At 33.9% G+C, this 13,337-nt stretch overlaps 1 protein-coding gene across 1 annotated transcript; it reads right to left on the reverse strand.

Moving 5' to 3' along the window:
- Positions 1-3,234: 3,234 nt before the first annotated feature.
- Positions 3,235-11,333, reverse strand: LOC137404890 (fibrinogen-like protein 1). The gene is made up of 5 exons (XM_068091115.1): positions 11,081-11,333; positions 9,900-10,130; positions 8,416-8,552; positions 5,244-5,370; positions 3,235-3,423 (listed from the first exon to the last, which is right to left on the reverse strand). Exons 1-5 carry the CDS (start codon positions 11,331-11,333, stop codon positions 3,311-3,313), a joined length of 861 nt encoding a protein of 286 aa, XP_067947216.1. The 3' UTR covers positions 3,235-3,310.
- Between the last annotated feature and the right edge of the window lie 2,004 nt (positions 11,334-13,337).

Consider the following 13,337-nt stretch of genomic DNA (forward strand, 5'->3'; position numbering starts at 1 on the left):
TAATTCAAGTTGTAGGCCTAACTTACTGTACATAATTTAACAACAGCAATAATGAAATGTGTTTATTTTATCTCTGAAATGCAATATTAAAAGTAAAACGGCCGTGTAATAAACAGTTTGAAAGCTGGTTGTGTTGAATGTAGAATGGTTTTGACAGTGATATGTAACAGAAAGCAAGCATTAGCATTCACGCGTCTGGAAGCTTTATGCAAAATGGAGTGAAATAAAGAAATATTCTTGTCATAAAGGGGCAATGTAGTAACGCCCTATCTTGTAGATAAGATGTTAAGAAGTCTGGCTGATGTTCTAGATTATTTGAAAAACTTTCAGTAATTGGACAAAACTTAGGCTGATAAACTGTGTACCACATTTTCGTACCTGTAAATCGGTCTACGCCTCAAACAGACTACTTTAATTACACATACCTGCTTGGCAATTAAACAATGCCATAGACTGGTGAAATGAGCACGTTCTTTTCGTGAAATGTGCACTGCTAAATAGTTCTACTATCTGTCGCATGGCTTTATTGGCGTATCGTAGGTCAGTCATAACTATTAATAAACCAAGCTTTTTAAGCGTTTTGTGGCGATTTTTGGCCAAATTAATCTGTCTGTTTATGTATAATCTGATCAGATGAGTTAGTTTCAGGGTTTTGCGGTAACCTTTAAAAGACTTGGTAACATATTTAAAAAGGTTTGTATTTTGTATCGTTATTATATTTAAACGACTCTACACAAAAATGGTTAAATTTGTTGATGAGATTTTAGTACAAGGGTTTGTGACGGCTGTTAATGAATAATTTTCAGGAGTTGTGTGCACATGTGCATTTATCATAAATCTCTTAACCAATCACTTCGCTCTTGTTTGGTCGTGGGACTACTTGTTTGTCGTTCATATGCCCAGTTATGGCAATAAAGCTGTGGTAACCATATATATGTGTATACGTATACATATATGTATATACAGTCAAACATGGATAACTCGAACTTCATGGCACCGAGCGAAAGTGTTCGAATTATCAGAGCGTCCAAGTTATCAGAGCACTGTCACAAGTCCATGTATTTACTTATTTATTAGTAGATACATGTACATATACAAACTATAATATAAATAAAAAGCACAAATGGCTTGTTTCAAATTAAATGGTTCTAATATAAATTTTAAAACATTTTTATCAAAAAGTATAGAGATTTTTCTATCACTTGAGATTGCTTCGTTGTTTGAGGTGATGTTATTGCCAGGACATTTTTTAGATTGACATTGAAGAAAAGAAAAAGAAAAGACATCTTTTTCTTTTGAGCGTTTTACCCACGATCAATTTTGCCGATTTTTCTTGAAGTTTATGCAAAGATTACCTCACTTTACCTCGCTTCCTAAGGGCGATCGCTCAGCGGATGTTTGGTATAAATCAAATTTCACCAACCCTTTAGAAAAGTCGTTACCAAAAATATTTTGCCGATGGTGGTAATAACGAAGCTTATGAATTACGAAAAGTTGAGGTTTACCTCTATGGCTTGGAATAAAGTGATTTTCTAAAGCGATAACAACCATTTCGGTAGCCGTTGGGCAAAAAACAGTTCAAGTTAACAGTGATGAGTTTGAGTTATCTATAGCAATTTATCATTACGTGGGAACGGACCAAAAAAACCATTCGAATTAACCATGTGTTCGAGCTATCCGTGGGCAAGTTATCCATGGTTGACTGTATATATACCAATATGTATATATATACATATATCTATATACAGTGAAACTCGGATAAATCGTCCTCGGATATATCGAACACATGGTTAACTCAAATGCATTTGCTTGGTCCGTTCCCACGTAATAATAAATGGCTTTAGATAACTCGACCGAAACTCCGTTAACTCGAACATGTTTTTCCAAACGGCTACCGAGACGGTTGTTACTATCGCTTTAGAATATCACTTTATTCCAAGCCATAGAGATAAACATAGACTTTTAGTAGTTCTTAGGCCTTGTTATTACCAACATCGGCAAATATTTTCACTAACGACTTTTCTAAAGGTTTGCAAAAATCAAATTTTACCAAACATCCGCTTAGCGATAAGCCCTCCGAAAGCAGGAAAAGCGTGGTAAAATTTGGATAACTTTAAAGTAATATCGGCAAAATTGATAATGGGTTTTTAATAGTAAAGCAGTTTTGAAATAACTGACTTACTGCAAAATTGATCTTGGTTAAAACGCTCGGTAGAAAAATATGTATGTATTTTTTCTAAGCGTTTTAACCGCGATCAAGTTTTGCCAATTTTAATCTGAGAACGTCCTGGCAGTCACATCACCTAAAGCAACAAACAAATCTCAAGTGATAGAAAAATATCTATACTCTCTGATTAAAAATATTTAAAACTTCACCCGAGAGACCCTTTAACTTGCAACAAGCAATCTATGCTTTTGATTGATATATAGTTTGTATTTGTATATGTACATGTATCTACTGATAACTACGTGCACTTATGACTGTGCTGATAACTTGAATGCTCTAATAACTCGAACACTTTTGCTCGGTCCATTGAAGTTTGAGTTATCCGTGTTTCACTGTATATGTATATATACATATATGTATATATATATATGTATGTATATACATATATGTATATATAGATATATATATATACATATATGTATATATTTATATATATACATGTATATATATATGTATATCTATATATACGTATATAAATATTTATATATATATGTACATATATATATATATATGTACATGTATATATGTAGCATAAACTTAATTAAACTTTCAGAACACAGGAAAAACAATCGCCTTTATTTAAAAGTTAAAATGGCAAATGTATATGTTCATTACAAATAAGTTTTATGCACAAAAACATTTTCATTACCTGTGCAATGCAGGCGTTCAGCTAGTATCTCCATGCAATGCATTTGGTTTTATGCTATATGTAGTCAGAAGTAGTTGGGCTTTCGATATAATTGAATAGATTACGAGTGCCGTATGTAAAGCTTGCAACCACACAATGGTTTTAAAATATGAAGCTGTTTCTTTTGTTACATGTACCTTCATATGTAGAGAGGTTTGAATGCAATTTATGACAACTCTGTTCAACACAAATTTCCCAAGGTTCTTCATTGACATATATTTACATAACTAGCAGATGTTTAAGCTAGCAGTATAAGATGTAGGCTAACAGATGTTCACCCAAATTAAAACCTGAGCCTAACAGCAGTAACTATTTGTGTTATCAGTTAGACTTAAGTTGACATAGACTGAGCTCATTCAGTAGGGCTTGCTCTAGGGCCCCTTCTAGTTCGTCTCTTAGTCTCGTGTCACCATCATGACTGAAAAAGTTGTCCGGTAGGCATAGTAACCCCAGTACATGCCTGTGTCAGCTACGTGAGCATCCCCACAGTTGGAAAACCACCAGCCTCCTGAAAGATTACCGTAGTGCTATAACAAAATTGAGTAGATCATATATCAAATACAAACAAAGTTTTTTAAATAGTTTTAAGAAAGGAAAAGAATTTGTTCCCTATCTTTTAAATATTTTCCTTCATTAAGTAACATCTACAAAGATGTGGGACACGGTCACTCAAAAAGTATTCACAAACCTAACTTTTTAGTCGGTATATTCTGTTGAGCGTGTAGATTCATTGCTGTCTTCCTATCTCATGTCATCCATGTACCAGTTTTGAGATTGTTCAATAAAAGAATTATCATTTCATTTTTACAGTAACATGAGCCACTATGGAACACTATAGGGTTTCAAAGACATGTTTGTCAATGCTTTCAAAAGACGTGGTCGAAAGTATGACAAAACTTTAAACTTTGGGGCATCTTGAATTTGATAGAACTCAAGCTGAGATGCACAGACTTGAAATGCTCAGGATTAAGAATTGAAATAATTTCACTTTTAATTAAAATAGGCTGCTCAAAATTAAACAAACGTCGAAATTTAAAATAAAATCATTTCCAAGCAATCTCTATTATGATTAATGCCTAGTCAACATATGCCCATGACCAGACAGTGATTTACTTACAAAAGGAATGTGGAATAATTACCAATTTAAAGCACGAAAAAATCTGATTAAAGTTTAGGGAGTCCGTTAAAATCATGTTTCACCATGAACCAATCAAAACTACTTATGCGCTGAGTCATTGTTAAACAAATATTGTAACGGATTAATTCCGCGTGCAGAGGTAGTCTCTTCATTAACACTGACTATTTCAATGAATCCGATTGGTTGACCTTAAAGATGAAACATATCTGTATTACAAATCCTCTTGTAGTTCGATTGTGAACGTTAGATCATTCCACATTTACGAAAATAAAAACTTTCAATGTTCCAAAAGCCTCCTATATTTGTCTGATTTTCTGATATATACGCTCTATCTGAGTGTTGTTAATACTCTGTGACTCAACTATGAGTTAAACAAATGGATGGCTACTGTAGACCAATCATGAAGCTTGTATGATCAGTTGGCATCAGGCATGTTTTTATTGTACAGCGTTGTACTGAGTTTAGTTGAATATATTTTATTGTTTGATCGTTCACTTTCTCGGTCACTTATTCTCTAATCGGCACAATTTTAATGTTTCTGAAGGTGGCCAATTACTTCAGTTGGTTGAGCGTCAGTCTAATATGTTGAATGTTGTGTGTTCACGCCCCATGTTGGCCAATATTTCAGTTACCCCAATACATTATTGCATGTACAGAATTTCGTAATTATGTGAAAGTTTACACATTTAAAACGACTACTATCGCAATGCAAAATAAAGGCATATACACTGCACTTTATCATGTAAAGTTTATTCAAAAGTCACTATTTATTAATGAAGAATCTGTGAGTTCTCTTAAGCAAATCTCAAACGAAGTTGATTTCAGATAGAAGGAATAACAATAGACAATAATTGTAGTCTGTCCTCATTTCAACAAACCAAATATACATAATTATTTCTCATATAGTCATATATGAAGACTTATGAATGAAGAAAGTGGTAGCTATCATTCAGTTTGTAGTTAGTTGCTAGAAAATGTAACAGTTCCTTGAGTCTTTGTTAGTCACGTCGTTTATTAGCTACAAATAAAACACTGCAATTACATCAGAATAGAGCAATGCCTTTTCTGTGACTGATTAAATCATTTTATGAATAGCAAATGCAATGGTTACTTTCATAGACAGCTCAATATTAGTTTAGCTTTTAAAGTTCTGTTGATAAGAAATAACATTGGTGGATATAAGATTTTACCGCGATTTTGAACAGCGCAGTTTCCTGGCGCTAAATCATTATCACTATCTTTTGTACTAAAGAGCATTCCATCGTGAGAGGCTGAGAAAGAGTCTGGTAAAGATCCGTTGTAGTTGGTACCATTCACCTGTGTGTAAATACATTCATATTTTATTATTTGTTATGATATATATTTACTATGTGAATGTCCTGCGTTGCATAGGTAATGAAAGACGGTTTATGAACATTATATTATTTTACCTATGACATTACATCACATTACCTGCAACTGTTTATAAGCTGTTTTTATTACCTGCGCAGTGCCCAAAATTCAACTAGTGAGGCCAGATGTTTATTGTTACGAATTTTACCCAATTTAAAGAATATCTTCTGACCAGTTGAACTCCATAGTCTATTAAGTCTTATTGATAAACTCTGTTTCTCCAGAACTAGAGGCCCTGAGATCAAATCCTCTGTGAAAGGAGTTTTTCATAGTTATATTTTAATTGCTGTAATTGGACAGACGGGTACAGAGATTCATTTTATAGATTCAATAAATGCTGCTTGTACAGCTTCGATATTTACTTTTAAACTATAAATAATATTTTTTTTAGAAAAAAATGATGCTTGGCCTCTGTAGAACTTTTATGCTGTGTCAATTAATATGTTTGAGTCACATCTATGAGTGGCAGTTATTTTTTAGTCAGGTGAAGACAACTAGCTAAAGTGTCTAAAGATACTGTTCAATGTTCACCAGTGGTCAATTAGCAGAAGGAAAACTAGTAATAACGCTGGTAAAAGTAATGAATGTAATGGCAAAGGACAGTCGGGCCTAAGAAAGCCATTACAACCTGCTAGCCGTGTCAAGACCAAGAGAATGTCATGGCCCCTTCGACGTTTTGGCTTTCTCATCACCTTCGAGCTAGAGACTCAGACAGCGGACCGAGGCTAAAAAAGATCGAAACGGCCCTTGACCTGGCCAAGACATGGCCAGCTGGTCACAAGCTGGTAAAAGCCAGCACTGAATGGACCGACCTGCTACCGAGTCGGCCATCCTGGAAAAGAGGCGGAGCCTACCAGTGATGATAATATATATGAAGTTCAGCGACCAGAGTTTGGCAGAGCAAGTGAAAGCCTGATCATTTGCAGTCATTTGTTGCACACGCATTGAATGATTCATTTATATATTAGCAAAAATATATATATATATATTGCCCTTTATACCCTTAGCGGTTTAGTTCTTTGTGTAGCAGTAAAAGGTTACAGTCAATCCTTTACACGTAGAATATGCGGAAGAAGATTTTGGGATTGACCAATTAGCATGCAGCTTATTGACTCTTATTGCAAAACGACACGGCAAGCCTTTCTATCAGCCAGTCACAGAATAAAATATTTGACTCAATTCAAGGTTTTAATAAACAATTATTTGTATTGATGTCATAATGAAGTAGAGAAATAAAAAAAGTTATTTGCGATGAAAATAAAAAAAATGAGCTCTAAAATAAAAGTTAATAAAAATATGATTGAAAATAATTGTATTAACTGTGCCCAAATTTGGAATTTTGAAATTAGCCCTTTTGGGAATTTTGTGATTAATTTACTGAGCCAATTTTGTCAGCAGGATAGGGCGAAAGGACTCAAGGCTGCTCGGAGTTTTTTGTAAATGCTTGTCCTTCATATCTTGTTATCTAATATCCTGTTTCACTGCACAATTGATATGTTTTATAGATTTACTATTTGCTGAAGTACTTTGCTAGTTATTAATAATCTTTAAAAAATTAAAAAACATAAAATTCTGAGATGTTTTGAAGTAGATACTAAATGTAATAGTTCTTTCAAAATCAGCTACTTTTATATAAATGTTACAACGATTGTCTAGTCCAAATGAGCACAATAAAATTATAACTCTGGCTCTGAACCTGGCTAGTAGAACTTGCTGACCTTTTATAACCAACAGGAAGCTTATTGTGAGGATTAAAATCCTGTTTAGTTTGCAACTGCTTTATTGTTATTAGTTTGGTAAAAGCCGGGATTGTCTTCTTAACAATAGAGGTAACAACTAAGAAATACGCTTTGCATCAAGGTAATAGTGTAAAAAGTAACTTTTTTCATTCTAAAGTAGTTAGCAAAAGCGCTTGCTTGCGCAAATAGTGACTGCAGCAATTAATATAAGAGCATGTTTGACTTGTCAAACTTTTGCAAAAAGGAGGCTAAATATTGAGCATAAGAAAGAGTTGTCTTCTCTTCAAGACTAATAGCTCTTTTTGGTTTAATCATTGGTTAATTATCATTTAGCAAGTACCCTTTTATAGTACACATTTTGCAATTTTCAAAATTATTAATATAAACTAATAAATAATTAATATAAGTTACTAGCCGAATGTCCGGCATTGCACGGGTATTAAAACAGCTTATAAACAGTGACAGGTAATGTAGTTGCCTGCCACTTCCCATTATTCTGGCCCACTGCCACAGGCTAATTTGAGCGAGCTAGCATCCATTATGCTAAACTTACTAATAAGAGCAGTGAGAGCAAGCTTTAGTGATGTTGCGCCGTAACGTTGTCACTATGCATATTTTAACCTAAATAGCAACTTATATCGCCCAATAAACCTTGGCATCTCGCGTAGATCAATTGGTTAGCTAATTGTCTAGACATTGGGGGAGGTTCTGAGATGACGTCTTCTGCGATACGGGTTCTTCATTCCAAGATTTTAATAGCTACAGTTGTACAGATCAAATTACAGATCGACAGACAGACACCGAGATTTATATGATGTAGATATACTAGGAGCTAAGCTAATGCATTAGCGAGGTCAAAACAGGTGAAAAATAAAAAGAGATCAGTTAAAAATGCTTTCACTACAAATTTATTTAAAATAAAATGTTGTTTTAGGCATAAAACTATGTCAAAAATTGCTGGAGTTTGATTATGTATTTAGGATGATATTGCTAGCATGTTCTTCACAGCAGTCGGTTGTATAATGTAGCAATTAATGCATTGCTCAACTCACTCTTATAGTGGACTGTTTTGTGAATTGAAGCATAATTTTTCCTTTAACTTTTCATCAACAGTAGTTCATCTTTTATTGAGATGCTAGATTAATATACAATCTTAAAATGTGTTTCTGTAGAATGAATTGCGCTGAAAAAGATTTGCAGCATTCACAGTTGGCTAATCGTTAGTACTTACAGAAAGCTTGTACTTGTCTGACTCAGCAGCTGTGTAGAACTCCTGCCATGTGCCAGATGCTGGTGGATAGCCAATTGTCTCCAGCTGAACATTCAGTATTTGGTTGGTCTTGGTAAGCAAATAGATTTTTTCATTTCCTGCCAAATCATGAAGAACAATTCAATTTCAAAAAAAGCACCTGCAACAGCTGTCATATATTTAAAGGTCCAAACACACTCGGCGATTTTATCGTGTGCGTCTTAAGGAGGGCGGAGATATCGCTGGTGTGTGCCTAAACACACTTGTATGATTCACCAGCAAACGATATAGTGGGCACGCTCACAAACTGCCAATAAAATTCCGTATCATTAGTTTCTTCGGAGTTGTTAATAAATTTAGGTAAGTCAATATGGCGTTGTTTAGGCAACGACGTAAACAACTTCTGCTTTTGTTATTAGGTCTATCTAACTTTCACGAATTGTACACTACAAGAAGACAAGAAAAAACGATTCTTGTATTTTTAACAGTAATATTTTACCATTTTTATATATAGTTTTATTTTATAGTAGTTTTTTATATTTAATTTATTAAATATTTACCATTTTCAAGATGATCAACCTGCGCAACGATTGACTCCAAATGTTGGTTTTTAACTAGGACTTTTTGTAATTTTTGTGTTATGTCCTACCGGACTGGGAGCAGTTTTATTTTAAATTTATGAACAACTCAGTGTTCGTTCTGATAATGTTTCAATTATAACAATATAGCAAAATGGTACTGCTGTACGTTGGTGAACATCAATAAGAAATAATTACCCGACATAAAAATGCTTTCTGGGGAAAAACCAACCAATCGAAATGCATTTGGCTAGCGATAAAGTTGTGATAGAGAATGTCTAGCGTTATCACTCTGCATGAGCTCGCTAAGCAAGTTCTAGCGCAGATTAGCGTCACGCAGCGCAATATCACCTAATGTGTTTTCACATTCAGAGAAGATTCTTTAGATGACAAAACGTAAAAGCCAAATATCAATTATTTCTGGGTGTTATGCTACCTATTCATTTATTGTTTAATCATTAAAAACAGAAAAGATTGCACATTGTAAGATTGGTGTGTTTGTCTAAAAACGCAAAAGCCCCGATAAGATGTCTTTGATAAATCTGCAGTCAGAATTTTGGAGCAAAAAGCAATTGAAGGTGAAAAGTGGACATCCAGCATTAAAACGTGCCTTGTATGTTGATTAATTTTTTAAAAGCTATAGCAGTGGAGGATTACATAATTATACAGCAATAGCATTGCAATAGCAACATTAGTACGGTATATTAATAATATATATTGTACATTGTATAATATAGTATATAATTATATGTAATATAGAATTTTATATAATATATATAATAAATAAATATATTTCTATATAATATATTATATATAGTATTATATATTATATTTTAATGTTAGTAATATGTAATCATACAATTACTAAAAAGCGAGTAGCCAGCCTACCCAGCCAGTGCTCTCCACTAATATCACCAAAACCATTCTTGTAGTCAATCCAAGGTCTATCAAAGAGCACTGAGCCATTTTCTCTTCTTTGGATCACTGTCCAACCATGCGAGTCAGAAAAATTGCACCACACATTGAAATCTTGAGACGCGTTCTCAAAGCGTATCTTATATACTCCTGGGTTTCTAGCTCCATTTTCATAATGTTCCTGGCAGTCTCGTGCTTCAGTCACTGTAACAAACATGTGCTCTCAATTTGAGGGAAACGTTTATAAATCATTGTGTGACACAAAACTTCTACATGTAGATACGTCTCATCTTAAGAGTTTAAACCAATAAATAGAGAGGTAAGAAAAGGCGGTAAAAAGTTTTGAGCACTGATAATCAGCGAGAGCTATCGTGTCAGCTCATTGATAACGTTTGATAACTCATTTGAGCGCTAACATTTTGTCAAGCTTCTCCCTCCATGAAATCGCTACTTTTTGATAACTGCTTTGAATGTTGACTTGTATAACTAATGCTGTCTATCAAGTATGCTATTTACATCAATACATTTTTTGTTGTATAGATAATAGAATGACAGACACTGAGTAACATATACGTTTTGACTTATTCCGTTTGCCATTAATGCAAAGTCAACTCCCCAATTTGCCATTAATATGCCACTCTACTAATTGACCTAATTGATTATTGGTATGCTATTTTACTAAATGACCTAATTCTCTATTGGTATGCTACTCTACTTATTGACCTAATTTACTGTTAGTATGTTACTCTAACGATTGAATATATTTTCTACTAATATGCCACTCTACTTATTAATCTAATTTACTATTAATATACCACCTACATGCACTAGTTGACCTAATTTCTACTAATATGCCTTTCTACTTATTGACCTAATTTCTATTAATATGTCACTCTACCTATTGACTTAACTTATTACTACTATGCCACTACTTATTCGCCTAATTTATAAAATGATTGTAACTTTCAAAAGAAATTTGGAATGAATGAATGAATAAAGCAACCACATAGTAGACCAAGGAATGTATTTAATGAATATGGTAAGGGACTGAAAAATTGAGCCAAAGTATTAAAACGTTCATAAGTGTCATAAACATCTAGCATTTCTCTTCATTTATGAAAAAATGCTAAAAATCCACTTCTAGTTTTCCATACCTTCACCAAGGCATTCGCTGTACTTCCGCAAAAGTTTCTGGTAGAGTTCCCTTGCCACAGTGACTTCTGCCAGTACTGACAAGTCCTGATCTGTGGATCGTTTATGAATGTAAGACGGACATCGCGATTCAATCAGATTGTACAGAGTTTGGATTTTCTGGTTGAGGATAAAGAGCTCTTGCTTTTGGCTGTCATAGCCAATGAGCCCTCCTGAGGTACAGGTAATTGCTATGAGTATGGTTAGCAGCCGCATGTTTCAGCTTGATGTTGAGAAATACCAAGAGATTAGGCGAGGCACCGGTAGTAAGATTCAGGCTTTACACGTTGATAAGAAGAAACAGACTGGTTACGTGACATAGTTCAGCACAGACCTGCCAACTCATGTAATTCAAGTACCTGCTATGTACAGAGTTTCAATGCTTAATCTATGTAATATATAGATTATATACTATATTATTATGTTATATATATCATATATAACTTTCAATGTCTGTCTGTAATTAAGTCTGTCCAGCTATAGCTGTTGAAATCTTGGAATGAAAAATCCGTAAAGCAGAAGATTTGATCTCGGAACCTTCCTTTAACCAGGTTATAATATAACCAATTAAGTAAGCTACACGAGATGCAGTGAACTCATTGGGCGGTATGAGCCGAACGGTATAAGGGCGTTATATCAGTTAAAATATGCACAGCACTCTGCGTTAGGCGAAATGTCACTAAAGCTCGCTCTCACGGTTCCTATTAGGGGGTTTAGCAATACTGATAGTAGCTTACTCAAATTAGCCATTGGCAATGTGCCAGGCTAATGGTAAGTGGCAGGCAACTGCATTACCTGACACTGGTAAAGTAGCAGTATACCATATGTTGGCAATAATTTCAATGCAAGCAGAAATGTTTTCGATGCCAAAAAAATCATAAAACAAATAACTAGAAATTCCACTGTCATACAGCCCACAACCAAAGTTATATTGGAAAAAAGAAAGGGTACTGATGGTTGAGAAATGCAATATTAGCAGTCAAATAGGATAACTGCAATGGTAGCTATAATGTACTGGGTGTGGGTGTTATTATATACAACAAACAGCAATAATGAAAGAAAAAGATTGTATGTTTATATCTCTCTCCCTGCAATAGGAGAAATGCAATATTAGAAGAAAAATGCACTGATATTATTAGAATAACCAATATTATTAATATAGTAATACAGTAGTAATAGAAAACCAATGCTCAATTTTGTTTACATTTCCAAATGTCATAGCTAACAATATCAAGAAGAATATCCAAACTTATAATTAAATATTGTGATAATCTCATAAGAATCGTTAGAAAAAAATTTCATCGCCATTTCCTTTACTTACACTGCGTTAGACATCAGTTAGAATACCAAAGTACTCAGAATTGTCTAAAATGTTAGTTACTCTGAAATCGGCAAAAATGAAAAGATTTCATTACTCTGACGTTAATTACCGAAACCTTTGGCAATTCGACAATGCTATAGACTGGCGAAAAGTGCACGTTATTTTTTAGTGAAATGCGCACGACTTGATCGTTCTATTCCCTGTCGCTGGGCATTTCAATTTCCAGTCTTAACATTTAAAAAAGTGAGACTTAGCAAGTTTTAATAACGATTTTCGTCCAAATAGATCTGTCTATTTGTGTATAATCCGATTAGATGGGTAAGTTTTAAGATAATAACGACGGTTTACAAAGACTTGGTGACATATTTAAATAGGCTTATATGCGTTTTGTATCGTTATTATACTTTAACGACTCTACAAAACGGTGATTAAATTTGTTGATGAAACTTCGAGGCAAGGGTTCGTCTCATTGTTGATGAATAATTTTTGGAAGTTGTGTGCACATGTGCATTTATCATAAATCTCCCAACCAATCGCTTCGCTCGTGTTTGGTCGTGGGACAAAACAAGGGGAACAGTTAGTCAATAAAATCAAATCAATAGTTTTACATATTATAATGCTCAAGATACCTTTTCTGTTAAAAACCAGATATTATGTAGAAAACTGTTAAAAGAGCTAGCAATGATATTTTCAAAATATTTGTTAAAAGTTGTTCATATTTTGCAGTTTTTTTTGCTTAGTAACATTTTGTTATTGTAAATATGCAACTAATAAATGAAAGAAAGTCCATAGTTCGCTGAAGTCAGAAATATCTTACCTATGGCCCTGACTATACCATGCTCAACCGTATCTCGCTCTGTAAACACTGTATCATTAATAATATTTTTATTTATAGGTAC

The sequence above is a fragment of the Watersipora subatra genome, chromosome 9 (genome assembly GCF_963576615.1).
Source record: "Watersipora subatra chromosome 9, tzWatSuba1.1, whole genome shotgun sequence".
In the NCBI taxonomy this organism is placed as follows: Eukaryota; Metazoa; Bryozoa; class Gymnolaemata; order Cheilostomatida; family Watersiporidae; genus Watersipora; species Watersipora subatra.

What these genes read in the sequence shown, in the direction of transcription:
- LOC137404890 (XM_068091115.1), bottom strand. Translation starts at nt 11,333, where the DNA reads ATGCGGCTGCTAACCATACTCATAGCAATTACCTGTACCTCAGGAGGG. An exon ending in TAGTGGAGAGCACTGGCTGG is followed by an intron (nt 8,553 to 9,899) that starts GTAGGCTGGCTA and finishes ATGATTTGGCAG; the next exon opens with GAAATGAAAAAATCTATTTG. An exon ending in CTGCGCTGTTCAAAATCGCG is followed by an intron (nt 3,424 to 5,243) that starts GTAAAATCTTAT and finishes GTAATCTTTCAG; the next exon opens with GAGGCTGGTGGTTTTCCAAC.